At 33.6% G+C, this 16,542-nt stretch overlaps 1 protein-coding gene across 1 annotated transcript in view; it reads right to left on the bottom strand.

Annotated features, from left to right (window-relative positions):
- Positions 1-16,542, bottom strand: part of TMPRSS11F (transmembrane serine protease 11F) — a 69,258-nt gene that overhangs the window by 32,935 nt on the left and 19,781 nt on the right. The window contains exons 2-3 of the mRNA XM_021675441.2: positions 6,180-6,331; positions 727-845 (exon numbers count right to left, since the gene is read on the bottom strand). Coding sequence (XP_021531116.2) covers positions 727-845; positions 6,180-6,331 — 271 coding nt within the window. The remainder of the gene's footprint in view (positions 1-726; positions 846-6,179; positions 6,332-16,542) is intronic.

Raw genomic sequence — 16,542 nt, forward strand, 5'->3', positions numbered from 1 at the left:
AAGAATCATATTAACATAGTGCCCTTCCTATTTGGCCATTAATTCTTGCTTCTAGAATAACTCTTATAAGATTAAAAAACTACAGTCTAAGGTAATATACTGAATTTTGCTAAACAAATCTGTGATCTCCATAACTATGCCTTTCATGGGACAAAAAATGGAAGACTATTCTCTTCAACTTTCTGCTATAACCATTAACGAGAATGTCACACCTAATATCCTTAAAAATTAGAAAGAACTTGATAAATACATAAGCTATCAAAAAAATAAATAAATGAGGCATAACTAAATTTGAAATTACTATCAAGAATTATAGACATACCATGTCCTTTTATATAATCTTTTAAGTGCTTTCAAAATAAAAAAATTGGTAAGTTGATTGCGGCAACTCTATATGTTTATGTTAAAAAAGATTAAAGAAAATGAATCGAGAAAGATTAAATCAAGAGTTAAAAATAGGGAAACATCTGTTTCAACCAACAATTCCTCAGGAACTAATTAGTTACATACTCTAATCTACTATACTATATACATTTGATGGTGCACACAATATTCTGAGTATTTTATGCATATTAAGTAATTTAATCCTCACAACTATATGACTTACATACTATATCATCTACATTTTACAAAACAAGAAATTGGGACTAAGTTCCTATATAACAGCCACACTCAAAATGATGCAAAAGACACATTAATAAACATTTAACATTTCTATGAGTTTACCATTCTTTCAATCTGATGACTCCTTTCTATAAACTGTCTTGAAGATCTCAGGCCATAATTTTCTTCGTATTTGATATTTGTGACTTTAAAAGAGGCAAGGTAATAAAAAGACTTATCATCTGAAAGGTAAAAGAAGCAAAAGTCTCATGGTTAAAGGTATTAAGTTGCTTTGTCCCCTACATCTTGCCCATATCTGCTAAATAAGCTACTATAATGCAGTTTATTTCTATTTAGTATAAAAATTACTGCAGAAAATTTTCAAATATTTTGTAATTTCATCACTGCCACCAGTCAAAATAAAAAATTCTGATCCCAAAGTACTCATATAGAATACTCCATTTATAGATATTTATGCATATCAAAATGTTCATAAAATTGGACATGTAACATACAGTAGAAAGATAATATTGAAAGCAATTGCCAAAAGTCATGTAAATGTCATCAGTTTCCTCAAAGAATTGCTAACAGGTATATCAGACATAAGCTATATCATGAAGATACACTGAACAAGCTGTCAATTTTTTTATGCTACTGCTAAGCTTACTTTAGCAAAAGTCTGTATTTATTGCTTTCACCTTCTTTTTTTCTCGTTCACTCCCTAATTCTCTGTAATCTTCCTAACACACCACTAAAACTGTCTTTGTCAAGGACAACAGTTGTATTATCTTTTAGGGTTTTCTTTGTTTTACCCCTTGACTTCCTTGTAGTCTTCATCGCGTTCCCTGAAAATCTATGCTTGGTTTTATGAAGCCATCTTCTAGTTTTCTTCCTTCCTCCCTGGCCACACTTCTCAGTTATCTTGGTGAGCTCTTTATTTCCACCCTTCCCTTTGGCATCCAAAGGTTCTACCTTTGACCTGGTCATACTACTTTTTCATATTCTTAACTGGGATGGCCTTAGACACTAACTATTTATTGATAACTCCTAAATTCTTGATCTTCAGACCAAATCTTTGTCATGAGTCTCAATTCTATATCAACTGACTTCAGGAGACTATTTATTGCACATTAAATAAGTACCTCTAATATGTTTCCACAGTGAAATAATCATTCACTGCTTTTTTTACTTAAACCTGCCCCACTTACTATATTTTCTATGTTTGTGAACAGCTCTATCATCCACATGGTCACCCAAAGCTCGGTTTCATCCTCATTTCCAATATCCAATTAATTTTTCAGTCTTTAAATCCTGTAACTATAACTCATTTTATATCTCTAATCTTTTCTTTTTCTTTTTTTTTTTCTTTTGAGATGGAGTCTCACTCTGTTGCCCAGGCTGGAGTGCAGTGGCATGATTCCAGCTCACTGCAACCTCTACCTCCTGGGTTCAAGTGATTCTCTTGCCTCAGCTTCCTGAGTAGCTAGGATTATAGGGGCAAGCCATCATGCCCACTAATTTTTGTATTTTTAGTAGAGACAAGGGCTTCACCATGTTGGTCAGACTGGTATTGAATTCCTGACCTCAGGTGATCCAGTGGCCTCGGCCTCCCAAAGTGCTGGGATTAAAGGTGTGAGCCACCACACCTGGCCAAATCTCCAATCTCTTACCCCATTTTAAACATTCATTTTAAGACACTTTTCAAATGCTTAAAACATTTAAATTTTCATTTAAATTTTTCTCAAAATATTTGAAAAACTTAAACATTCATTTAAAAACATTTTTTAGATCATAAATGCTATATCAGAAAATCTGGAATGACCAGAAAAATATATACAAGAGGATAGAAATCTATAACCTTAATATCCAGAAGTAATTGATATTATAATTTTTGTTTTTATTTATTCTGTTAAAATAACTGTTTTACTTGGCTGAGACAGCTTATCATCATAATTTTGTATGTTTTTTGTTCCACTTACTAAATTGATTCTAAGCATTATCTTACTTCTTTAAAAAAAATACAATTTATTCATTCACAATGAGATGTTGAGAAATATGAATCAGGGTGACATTTTGCCACAACAGTTTACAATCTATTTTGTTGTTTTGCTGACAACTTTTATTTCTTTATTCTTACTGATGGATGAGTGGATGAATTAATCAACATTTACCAAGTTCCTAACATACACTAAACTGTCTAATCAGCTCTCACATATATTATCTTATTAAATTTAATGAATTCCAGCTACTTCTAAAGGTACATCTTGACGAGATTTCATAATTAAAGTTCTATTACAAAAAAAAAAGATTAAGATTAATCCCAGAGTGACAGAGCTATTTTATTCATTATCATATACGTAACCCTATATTGTCCTTAAGACTTTCCCTGTTGGGCAAAATCACATTCTGGAATCATGTAGAAGTAAAAGTGATGCTAATATATACTTTAAATGCTTTTAAAAGCTCTAAAAATATAAGTTATAGATGAAGCATAAGTATATTAGTCACTATATTATAGCAATTATGTTAATGTTGAATCTTTGTATTAACAAATAATACCTATCCTTTATTGAATTGTCATTAAATGCAGAGAATATGATATTTGCCATTTATTGAATCTTTATTATATGCTCAGCTCATTTCACCAGTGAAGAAATAAGTTTTTATAAAAGATCAATTAGGAAGCCATGGTAGAAATCCAATTCAATAATGGCAAATATTCATGAGAAATTACTACATACCATGCACTGTGCAAAAACTCAAATCTAATTTAATCATCACAACAATTTTCTTTAGTAAAAATAATAGTATACCCTTTACATAAGGGTACTGAAGCTTAGTGAGGTAGAAAAGTAGTTTGCTAAAGATCACCTCATAAATTAATTAATTTATGAGATTAAAATCAAGGTATGCTTGGCTCTTGGGATTTCATGGGAGAATAACATTTCATGAGAAAATAAAATCCCTATATTCCTGGAAGTGGATCCAGTCCTATAGAACAGGAAGATAAGTTATTCTATCTCAATGCACACTTCACTCTTTAGGTTTTCAAGAAACCAAACTTAGAAAACAATTTTACATAATTGGGTTTCTGGATTTTGTTAAAACATAGCATTATTTCAGGTTTCTGACAGCAATCAGAAAAGAAGTCCAGTCCACAGAAAAGATCCAGTTCCTTCAACGCTCCCCCTGAATCACTAAGACAAGCCAAAATCTTACAGTACGTTCTTTTGAACAATCTTTTACTAGGCGGCCTGTGGTTCTCCACAGCATATGTTCCCTTCTATACATCTGAAGATGTATTCCTGTGATCTCTGGCTGAAGGTCACTGATAAATCAATCATATTCAAAAGTCACGGCTTTAATTAATTCTTATTTAAAAATTGCCAAGTTTTAAAGACAGTGGATGATTGTCAGAATTATAATACACTGAAAGTTGATCATTCATAATTACTGAGATCTTTAGGATAAAAATAATTCCATCAAATACATGTTCATCCTGGTGATGTGACTTTTACCATTATGTCTGCTAAAATCCTTATTTCTATTGTGATTATTTCACAATTATTGATAATTTTTACTCCATTGTCTTTCAGATCTATTCATTTACAATCCATAAAAGCAATATTTTAGAAATAATTTGTCTTCTGTTGATACCCTGGTTACTAGCATATAATTTCCCTCAATGACTTCCCTCTGCTATAAAAATAGGTATGCGCCTTTTAAAAACTGCTTCATCTTATATATCTCTATTTTATCCCATTCTACTTGTTTAACTTTTGTCATGGGCTACCTTCTCCCCTCTTTTCCTAAATGTCCATCTGCAGTCAGGCAACTTTTCAATTATCTGCAGTCAACACTGAAATCCTTGGCTGTTAACCTCTGTATTACTTGTCTACTGCTGCTATAACAAATTACTGTAGGTTTGGTGACTTAAAACAACACAAATTTATTCTCTTACAGTTCTGGAGGTCATATATCATATGTGAGTTTTGCAAAGCTAAAATCAAAAAGCTGGTTCCTTCTAGAAGCTGTAAGGGGAGCATCTATTTCTTGCCTTTTTCTAGATACTATCCTCATTCCTGCTGATGGTCCCATTTTACATCATCCCACCTTCTCCTCTTGCTTTTGTTGTCACATTGCCTTCTTCCTCCTTTGACCCTCCTTCCTCCCCCTTAAGAGGACCCTTGTAGTTATATTTAGGACCTATCCAAAAAATCCAGGATAATGTCCCTTCTCAAAATTATTAGTTTAATGACATCTGGAAAGGCCTTTTTGCTACATTAGATAACATTCACAGATTCTGACAATTAGGACATGGACATCTTTGGGTGGGAATGGAGCATGATTCAGCCTATGATGACCTCGAAGATGTTTTTTAATGGCTAAAATGCTTTTTTTGTCATTATTTTTGCTATCTCTTAATTTTTTTTTCTTTTTTAAGCATTGGGAGTGAAGGGCATTTTAAAAACAAAACTATTTCATTACTTTCTAACCCAAAGAAAATACTAACAAAAAGATAACATTGTATAGAGTAGCTTGTCTTATGCTTTCATTTTATGAGTCTAAGGAATGGATATTATCAATCCCCCAATAATGAGGGTAGGAAGGTAAACTGGGCATGTTGGACAGTATTTCATTTCTTCTTTGGAACTTTTAAGTGTGGTTTTAATATCATGACTGATATGAGTGCCTAAAATTTTAAGTCTCAATCACCTGTGATTAAAAATGCAGAAATTGGCCAGATGCGGCAGCTCAGGCCTGTAATCCCAGCACTTTGGGAGGCTGAGTCTAGCAGATCACCCGAGGTTACAAGTTTGAGACCAGCCTGGCCAACATGTTGAAACCCTATCTCTACTAAAAATACAAAAATTAACTGAGCTTGGTGGCAGGCGCCTGTAATCCCAGCTACTCAGGAGGCTGAGGCACAAGAATCTCTTGAACGTGGGAAGTGGAGGAGGTTGCAATGAGCCCAGATCATGCCACTGCACTCCAGCCTGGGTGATAGCACAAGACTCTCAATTAAAAAAAAAAAAAAATACAGAAACCAAAGATGAAGGTAAATGAATCTTGGTTGATTGTCATTTGGCTAAACTATGATACTGACTCTCCATTTTTGTATATATAATTAGGAATTAATTCTTAGCTTTTCCTTCTTCCTTTCCTTCCACAGTCATTAAAAAATCTGTTTTTGTTTCCTTCAAAAATATGCTTGATGTTTAGCCCTTTAAAGGTATTTTTCAGGTAACTTTTCTTATATCATGAACTTTTCTTGAGGCAACTCATTAATATACTGATTCTGAGAAAAGTATACTAAACTTAGCACATGCTAAAGGTGATCTTTACATTCTTCTTTCTCTTTTTTATATGTTTCTTTTAGATGTGTCTATCAATGCAATGTTTATTACAAACTTAACTAAGTGAAAATATGTAACACAGAGCTCAATGCAGAGGCAAACTATAATTTAACATTAGTAAAAGACTGGTAATTAAAATGATAGTATCATGCAAATGTCACTTTCAAGGTATGAAGTCATGAAGTTCTTAGGCAATAGAACTGTGACCTGGATACTTACCCTCAATAACAAAATGAGTAACAATACCAATTGCAATTCCTATGATTGCTACAATTGCCAATGTGAAAAGAGCTAGCCGCACTGAGTCCCAAAATTGCTGTTTTCGTTGATATTCAACTCGTGAGAATTCAGCTTCTGAAAATTCAACAGGTCTGTGACAATAGAAAATAGAGACAATAAAAATCCATTATACTTCAACTTTATGTTTACTTACTATGTTCCTCTATGAAAATAGTTTATACTCCTAAATAACAGTAAGCAACTTAGATCTTGAAAAGAACAGTAGGTTTTAATTTGCATATCTCCCCAAAACCCCAATCACAGTATGAGTTTTAGATAAAGTACTGCTGATGTTGACATTCAAGTGAGGATATCTTCCCACTATATTTTATCTGGCTTACTGGCCAGATAAAATAAAACTTGCATAGTGAAACACAAAGAGTGGCTTTTAGATTTTAATATAACTACTTTTTAAATAACCTTAGCAATTTCTTAACGGCACACTGTAAAAGTAGCAACATTACTTTTGAAGATCTGATCATGGCTCTTTTCATTTACTAGCACCTCCCAGTGAAATCACAAATTGTGAATTGTACTTAGTAAAATTTCACTACCTATGAGCATCCTTCATTTACATTTGACTCACATGACCCCATTGGTGCATTACCTCCATTACCCCGAAATATCTTACACCACTTATCTTTCTCCAACTTGAAAGTTGCTATTTATTGACTGTATTGTCTGAATTCTCAAATAGGATTCAATATTGTGATATCTTGCAAGTGAAGTTTTTCTGTAAATGTCTTTATGCTTTTAACTTTACTTAATCAATATTAATTGTAAACTTGTTTCATTAAATGAGATCATGGAAAAGTCCTTAGAATAGTACCTACCACATTAAAATAATGTTCTAAAAACTGTTCTGGATCCCTAAATGTATACAAATTTTAAGATAAACTCTGCCTTTGGGATGCACACACTTTAAAAGGGAAGACAGACATGAAAACAAGTAGTTTAATTAGATTTGTGAACTGTGGCAAAATAAGTTTGTACAAGACGAGGGAGCACTAACTTTTTGCAGGCTTGTGTCAGGAGATTTTATTAAGAAAGTGACATGATTACATGTTTGAGGAATAAAAGTTCACCAGGCTGAAAAAAAAGAGAGAAAGAAAAGAACAGAGAAAATAGCATGTTGGGGGAAAAAGGTAGGATTGTGAAACAGCATTCATTTGTAATAGAGGATAAAAATATAAATAAAACATGACCTTTGCCCTCTAAGAATTTGTGGTCTCAATATCTCTTCAAGATTGCAAGTCTTTCACAAGACTGCAATTCTGGGAAGAGGATATGGTAGAGCTGGTGGGCTAGGAGTCTCATAACCCAAAGTAAACACCTGGAAATTTACTCTGGAGGAGGTGGAAAGCCAATACAAAATTTTAATTAGATAGAAGATTTCTGAAGATTTAGACAAGTCACACAGATGTGAATGAGGATGGGGATTAGGGCAAGAGTGCAGACAGACCAGTTTAGAGGGCACATTGAAGGTCCAGGAAGGAGGTTGTGAAGACCTGAACTGAGGCTATGTAATAGGGTGGAGAGGAGGAGATGGATTTAGCTGTAGTTTTTGAACTTTATTGAATGATTGATCAGCTGTAGAACAAGAAAAGGATTAAGGGTCCACTTGTTTGGGTGTCCAGGTAAATGACTGTGACTCCAGGCAAGATGGGGAAGATTAAAGGAAAATAGAGTGTTTGCAATAAACACATCAATATAGTTAATAAAGAGCAATTAGCTATCCTTACACTTGGGTCTGGGTCTGAACCAAATGAAAAGTATCCCGTTTTACAGCCTTTCTCTTTGACTCATTTTATTTTAGTTCTATCACTAATATCTTTATATGTTTCTAATAAGGGAATTGTTAAAGCTAGAATTACATAACCTAGAGAAAAAACAAAAAAGTAACTTCGTACTCATGTGAAATACCATTCTTCTCACCCATAACTGAAGTCTCTGTTTCCAAAATCTATGACAATAAGTAGAGTATGTAGCTTGTGGATATTATGGCTGCTGTAATTATTCTATTATTCCTATTCCTTTTCCCCTTTAGTTTTGTGGATTTCATTACTATACTCTGATCCTTTCAAGAAGCACGAAATAACAAGAATCAAGTTTAACAAAATGTAAGGGGCTAATAGTCAAATATCACATCATGGTAACACTGCATCATTGTAAAGGGACTTTTTAAAAACTCATAGTTATATGTGATTAAAAAAAAAGTTTCTTCTGCCTAGTGATTAGCTATTTTCAGTGTGATGTAACTGGAATGTTGCCTTCTGTCTAATGCGGAAGTTGAAATAAGTTTTACCAAATGCCCATTTATGTGTTTTGAAGTGTAGCTGGCAGGTACAGTATGCAGACACCAGCCAATTGCAAAGGAAGTGATGTTTACCCTAATTGCAGAAAATAAGGTCATGATAAAACAACTAAGCGTTCAGAAAATTGTTAAGAAATGTGTTAGTTAGGCTGTTGTGAGAAGCTTGTAATAAGCATAACAAATAAAATATATTCAGAGTAGTCTTAATAATGCAAGAAACTTTGAGATTTTGACTATGTTTTAGATACTTTTGTTAGATGTATAAATGGTTTAAGCTTTGAAAAAGATGATTTAGGTGACATTTAAATTCCCTAATGCCTTTAAAATTCCTATACGTTTCTCCTGATTTGTACATAACAACTTTTTGTTCATTTAAACCTGAATGAGTTAGATGCAAATGGAACTTTTCAACAGCATTTTTTTAAGAAAATTAAATTTTATTGGGTCTATTTAAAGTATATAACATGATGTTAAGAAATCCCTGTAGATAGTAAAAAGGTTACTATAGTGAAACAAATTCATTTATCCTTTATCTCACCTAGTAACACTTTTTTGTTTCTGCGGTAACAGAGTCTAAAATCTACTCACTTAGCATGAATCCTACATAGAATAAAATTTTATTACCTGTAGTCCTCATGTTGTACCTTAGATCTGTAGGTATTTCATTCTACATATCTGATACTTTATCTCCTCTGACTGACATCTCCCCATTTAATTGCCTCTGTAACCACAATTTTGTTGGCTGGCTTCTCTGTATTTTTGATTTTTAAAAAAATATTCCACATCTAAGGGAGATAATGCAATATTTTTCCTCTCTGTTTCTGGCTTATTTCACTTAGCTAACATCCCCCAGAGTCATCCATGCATGGCAAATGGCAGGATCTTGTTCTTTTGTGGGCTCAGGAAAATTCCATTGTAGGTATTTCCACAACTTCCTTATCCATTCATCTGTCAATGGACACTTAGGTTGTTTCCATATCTCAGCTATTATGAATAGTATAGCAATGAACATGGGAGTGCAGATATCATTATCAGATGAAGATTTCATTTCCTTTTGGTATAAGCCCAGAAGAGAGATTGCTGGGTCCTATGGTAGTTTTATTTTTAATTTCTTTAGAAACCTCCATACTGTTTTTTATAATGTCTGTAACAATCTACATTCTCAGCAACACTGTCACAGGTTCCCTTTTCTCCACACCCTTGTCAACATTTGTTACCTTTTGACTTTTTGGTAATGGCCATCCTAAGGAGTGTGAGGTGGTACTCACAGTTCTCCCCAGACCTGCAGAACTGTGAGTCCATTACATCTCTTTCCTTTATAAATGACCCAGTCTCCAGTATTTTTTCATAGCAGTGTGAAAATGGTCTAATACACCTTCTATTCCAAAACTGTTGAGAATTTTTATCAAGAAATAATGTTAGTTTTGATGTACATTTTCTTGATGATTAATGATGTTGAGAACCTTTTCATTTACTGTTGGCCATTTTTATGTTTTCTTTAGAGAAATGTCTATTCAGGTCTTTTGCACATTTTTTAATCAGGTTATTTTTTCCCCACTATTGAGTTGTATGAGTCCTTTATAAATTGTAGATATTAACCCTTTATCAGACATATGGTTGCAAATATTTTCCCCAATCTGTAGGCTGCCTTTTCATTTAATCAATGGTTTCCTTTGCTGTATAGTAGCTTTTAAGTTTGATGTTGTTCTGTTTATTTATTTTTGCTTTTGCAGTCTTAACTTTTGGTGTGATCTCCAAAAAGTTATTGCCAAGGCCAATGTCCAGGAGCTTGTACCCTATGTTCTCTTCTGAAACTTTTGTAGTTTCTGGTCTTCTATTTAGGTCTTTTATCCAATTTTGAGTTGATTTTTTTTTTGTAAGGTGTAACATAAAGTTTCAATTATTTCATACTTTTGCATGTGGAAATCTGGCTTTATTTACCATACCAGTACCATTTTTGGTACCAATACCATTTATACAGAAACTATCCTTTCCTTTTTGTGCCCTTTTTATGCCCTTGTCAAAAATCAGTTGACCACGGCCAGGCACAGTGGCTCACGCTTACAATCCCAATATTTTGAAAGGCCAAGGTAGGTGGATCACTTGAGCCCAGGAGTTTCAGACCAGCCTGGACAACATGACAAAACCCTGTCTCTACAAAAAAAAATATTTTAAAAAATAGCCAGGTGTGGTGGCACATGCCTGTAGCCCCAGTTACTTGAGAGGCTGAGGTGGGAGGATCACCTGAGCTGAGGAGGTCAAATGAGCAGTGAGCTGTGATCACACCACTGCACTTCAGCTTGGGTGCCAGAGTCAGACCCCGTTTCAAAAAAAAAATTAGTTAACTACATGAGTTTGGATTTATCTCTAAGCTCTCTACTATGTTTCACTGGCGTAAGTGTTTGTCTTTCTGCCAGCACCACACTGTTTTGATTAACATAGCTTTGTAATATAATTTTAAATCAGGAAGTGTGATGCCTCAAACAACTTCTTTCTCAGATTTATTTTGGCTACTCAAGGTCTTTTATGGCTCCATACAAACTCTGGAAGATTTTTTTTCTATTCCTATGAAGAGTGCCATTGAGATTTTTATAGGGATTGTGTTAGATCTATATATTTTTTGGTCTAATATGGACATTTAAACAATAGTAATTATTCTGATTGAGAACATAAGATATCTTCCCATTTATTGGTATTGTCTTTAATTTATTTTCACTCATATTTTATAGTTTTGGCATGTGGACCTTTCACTTCCTTGGTTAAATTTATCTTACGTATTTTATTTTTTTAATTTTTGATGCTATTGGAAATGGAATTGTTTTCTTCATTGATTTTTCAATTAGGTTTTCATTTGTGTATTGAAATAATACTGATTTTTGTATGTTGATTTTGTACCCTGCAATTTTATAAAATTCACTTATTAGTTCTAATAGTGTTTTGTGGCATCTTTGGGGTTTTATACATTTAAGATCATGTCAAAATAATTTTATTTCTTCCTTTCTGATTTGGATACCATTTCTTTCTTTCTTATCTGACTGTTCTTGCCCGTAGCTCCAGTACTATGTTGAACAGAAGTGGCAAAAGTGGGCATTCTTGCATTCTTGCTTTTTACAGCTCTTGGTGGAAATGCATTCAGTTTTTCCCCAATGATTATGATATTAGTTGTAGGTTTTTCATAAATAATGTTTACTAGGTTGAGGAATTTTCCTTCTGTTATGGCTGGGCTGTGTCCCCATCCAAATCTCATCTTGAATTGCAGTTCCCATTATCCCTATGTGTCATGGAAGGGACAGGTGGGAAGTAACTGAATCATGGGGGTGATTACCTCCGTGCTGTTCTCCTGATAGTTAGTGAGTTCTTACAATGTCTAATGGTTTTATAAGGGGATTTTCCCTGCCTTCACTCTGCACTTCTTGCCACTGCCATGTGAAGAAGAATGTGTTTGCTTCCCCTTCCATCATGATTGTAAGTTTTCTGAGGGCTCCCCAGCCCTGCAGAACTGTGAGTCCATTACACCTCTTTCCTTTATAAATGACCCAGTCTCAGGTATTTTTTCATAGCAGTGTGAGAATGGACTAATATATCTTCTATTCCAAAACTGTTGAGAATTATTATCAAGAAATAATGTTGAACTTTGTCAGAGATATTTTCAATTAAGATAGTCATGAGGCTTTTTATCTATCATACTACTAATGTGATGCATCAAATTGATTGATGTATGTTAAACTAGCCTTGCATGCCAGAGATAAATCCCACTTGATCATGATGCATAATTTTTTTAAGTGTTCCTGGATTCAGTTTCTAATATTTTATTGACTATGCTTTCTTCAATGTTTATCTAAGAAATTTGCCTGTAGTTTTTTTTGTTTGTTTGTTTGTTTTTGTTTTTTTTTCTTGTGATCTTAGGTATCAAGGTGATGCTGGCCTTGTAAAATGTGTTGGAAATCATTCCCTCTAGGTCTGTTTTTCCAAGAGTTTGGGAAGCAAAAGTATCAGTTCTTTAAATGTTTGGCAGAATTCAGCTGTGAAGCTATTTGGTCCTGGGCTATTCTTTGTTGGAAATTAACAATCTTTTATCATACTTTGTATTGTATCTATTTAAAAAGATAAAATTATTTTTGTTCTTTAGTTCTCTTGAAGGTGGAAATATTTGCTGTATTTCCTTTCTTCATGTTAAAGTAAAATGAAAGTAAAAAATGAGAAACATACAACTCAAACTTACTCTTCCATGTAAGTAAACTTTTTAAAGTTTAAACAGAAACTGTCTGTATATCCTCTAAACTAGTGATGCGTTTTTATGATTGAAAAAAATACAACTTGACTGAATTTAATTCTGGCTTTGTTACTATCAGCAAGCTAGTTAAATTCTGTATGTCAATCTCCTCATCTGCAAAATGAAGAATAAAAGCCTTTCATGGCTTTGTCAGAATCCAAAACAATACAACTAATAAATACCAGTAATAATCGGAAGATAGTCCTGTTTCTTTCAATCCCCGAAGCAAAGGGCTTTGTTCTGTTCTGTTTTTGGTGTTTTCTTTAAATGTAATTCTTCAGATGACCTGACAGTTTATAGTTAAGATTATTTCTATATTTTCTCCAGAGTAATCTGTACAATTTCTGTTAAAGTAATTCATGAATATTATTTTTCTTAATAATTTATAAAAGTGAGTGTTTCTGAATTTCTTTCAAAATGAACAAACTGATATCGAGAAGCATAAACATTAAGAATAGAAACCTATCAGTATTTGCTGCCAAAATTCTCTATTTTAGCTGCTTTAAGATATTAACCATTCAGCAGAATGGTTAAAATCTTTATCTATAGGCTGAAGGTAACAAACACAGAATATTTAAAATAAAACCCATAAATTTGTTAAAAACTTGTGGGATAATGCTTTATCCATTAATAATTCAATGTGGACACCAAGTAAAATGACATTGTTGTTACATCACATTAGTGTTGTAATGACACATATAATAACCAGCATCTTGTCCATATCATTAAAAAAATCTAATCAAATAAACAGAACACAGGAACTAAAGTCTTTTAGTAATTTAAATAAAAATAAAACTTGAATAGTCACAGTAATGGAGTACACATCAAAACAGTATTAGAAAAAGCATAAAAAGCATCAGAAATTCTAACTTTAAACCCTTTCATGATTTCTAAAGAACTATATGAATACTACTTGTGAGAAACTATAAGCTTCTTTAAGAAATAGAATCAATTATTATACTACTTTGTATCTAACCCTAATATTTAGCAGAATTTCTCATACTAATCTTGCTATTCTTTGAATGAATGCATAAAAAGAATGAAAGAAAGAAATTAATTCTAGATCTTAGCCCCACAAAAATTATTTGAATACAAAGGCTAAAGCGTTTTAGAATGTAAAAGTTATTATTGAATACTTAACAAAGAATTATTTCATAAATGCCTAACATGTATTAGGTATTAATAGGTAGGTACTAAATATACCATGAACAAAATATACATACATGGTCCCTGATGTCATGGTGCTTATAGTCTTGAAACAGAAACTGTAAACATAGAGATCCTTAAAATTCTGATAGAGTTAGAAAGAAGAGTAAAATGTCTGTGATCAAAAATAAGAGGGAGGCCAGGCATAGTGGCTCATGTCTACAATCTCAATACTTTGGGAGGTTAAATTAGGGGGACTGCTTGAGGCCAGGAATTTAAGACCAGCTTGAGTGACAGAGTGAGACCCCCATCTCTACAATAAATAAGAAAAAGGAAGGAAGGAAGGGAGTGAGGGAGGGAGGAAGGAAGGAAAAGAAAGAGAGAAGCAAAGAGAAAAGAGAAAGAGAGAAAGAAGAGTGAAAGGAAAAAGAAAGAATAAAGAAAGAAAGGAAGGAAGAAAGGAAGGAAGGAAGAAAAAAGGAAGGAGGAAAGGAAGGAAGGAAGGAAGGAAGGAAGGCTGGACGAAGGGAGATGACTACTTCAAAGAGTAAGGAAGTTGTCTTTGTGAGGTAGCATTTATGCTGAGACATGAAGGATGAGAAGACACCTGCCATGTGTAGAACAGTTGCAAGTCTGCCTCTGCAAGATGGAAAATAATTTGACCTGCTGGCTGAATTAGCCATTGAAAAATTTATCATAAAAATCAGCTATAAACCAGTAAACATTTCCTCACTTACAATTTAGATAGTAAGAGAACCATTTTAGTTGCTTTAGCAGAAAGAATTCCTTCTATATTTCCAGACAGCTCCTACTTACAATTTTCCTAAGTCTAAGCCTATGCTCCTGTTTCATTCTTATCACCTAACTCAGCTAGATAAAGCAGACTACATTATCACAGTGAGACCAAAAAGATGTATTTAAAAAATCTGTCTCATACTTTTCTCTGTAGACAGTCTCAGAAATATTCTGATCAAAAGAACAAACAATCTTAGCCTATAATACCCTATCACATACTGCCTCCCAAATGCCACCTAAGTAGATTAGTTACTAAGCCTGAGAGCTATGTCTTCTTTTAGAGGCAGGCTCTTTTATGATAATTGCTGTAATCATGTACTTACTATACTATAACTTTTATCATTATTTTAGAGTATACTCAGTATACTCCTACTTTAAGGAAAAAAGTTAACTGTAAAAGAGCCTCAGAGAGATCCTTTGGGAGGTATCCCAGAAGCAGGCATTGCTATCTTAGGAGATGACATGAGCTAGTGAGCCCAGAGCTCACAAGGATGGGACCAATACTAGTTTCTACCCTAATGGAAGGAACAGGAAAGCAAACAAACAAACAAAAGAATGAGATGTGATCTGCACTTTGTAGAGGCTGCTATGGGAATGTACAGGGAACATTTTTTTAGACCTTTGAGTTGTAGATTCAGTACTAGATCTATCTCCCTTTATAGCTAACTTTCAAAATCATTATTATCATCTTGGAAGCACTCCTCTCATGCTACAGTATCAGCAAGGTCAGCTATACCTCTGATAGCAGCTACACAAGTAACAATACTTAGTCACCCAATTTCATTCATACAAATACGAGGGACATTTACACAGTTTTGTATTAGAATGGTCACATTTTCCACCTCAAGAAGACTTTGTAGTTACTATGACTGCCAAGTACAGTATTAATAAAAATAAATACTATAATAATAAAAATAAATGCAATAATAATAAGCACATAGTAATACTATGTATTACATACATTACATTACATAAATATTATAGTAATAAAAATGGATACATAGTAACTATAGTTACTATGACTGCCAAGTATAGTATTAATAAAAATAAATTTCATTCATTCATTTAGCACATGTTCAGTCAGCTCCATGATGGAGCCCTGGGCAGTCTGATCTGTCATAAAGGCTCTACTGATGTCTTTTGCATTCCGTTCTCCAGCCTTTACCTGCCATGCATCCAAGGAGCACACCTTCATTTTTCTGTCACCTCTATAAAGTCTTTCCAACATATAAAACTTCTGGGTAGGCTTTGATGTGTAAATAAGGAACCAGCATGTCATTTATTTCCTCTATCCTCAGAAGAGATTACTGCCTCAGAAGAGATAGGAAAAGCTGTGATCTAGAAGTTAGTCTTTGATAAAGGGACTTGCTTCCTCTGAGACTAGCTGTGGTACAAATGTCTTTGTAAGTATAGGGGTAGGGGTTTAAAAGATTCCTGTTTTTGTTTTACCCAGGACCTGACAGAATCACGGAATTTACAGTTAACTTACAATTATTCCACTTCAATCACCAATACTAACATTCACTTTGTCAGAACACTACCATAATGCTGTCTAGCCTATTCTTAAAACCTTTCCTTCCTGACTTCCTGAGTAAGCTCCCCTCACCTTTGCTTAGTCTGATGATGCTTTTTAGTCATGCATTCCCAAAGTTTGTATCTATTACACTAACTGTATTTTCTTAGGAACATTCAAAATGAATGTAATCCTTATGTCACATCTAATTCGGTCAACAAGTTCTAACAGTACCTACCACGTAACCTAACACTATTCTAGG

Source organism: Aotus nancymaae, unplaced genomic scaffold, assembly GCF_030222135.1.
Source record: "Aotus nancymaae isolate 86718 unplaced genomic scaffold, 86718_ANA_hifiasm-v0.15.2.pri h1tg000006l, whole genome shotgun sequence".
Classification (NCBI taxonomy): Eukaryota; Metazoa; Chordata; class Mammalia; order Primates; family Aotidae; genus Aotus; species Aotus nancymaae.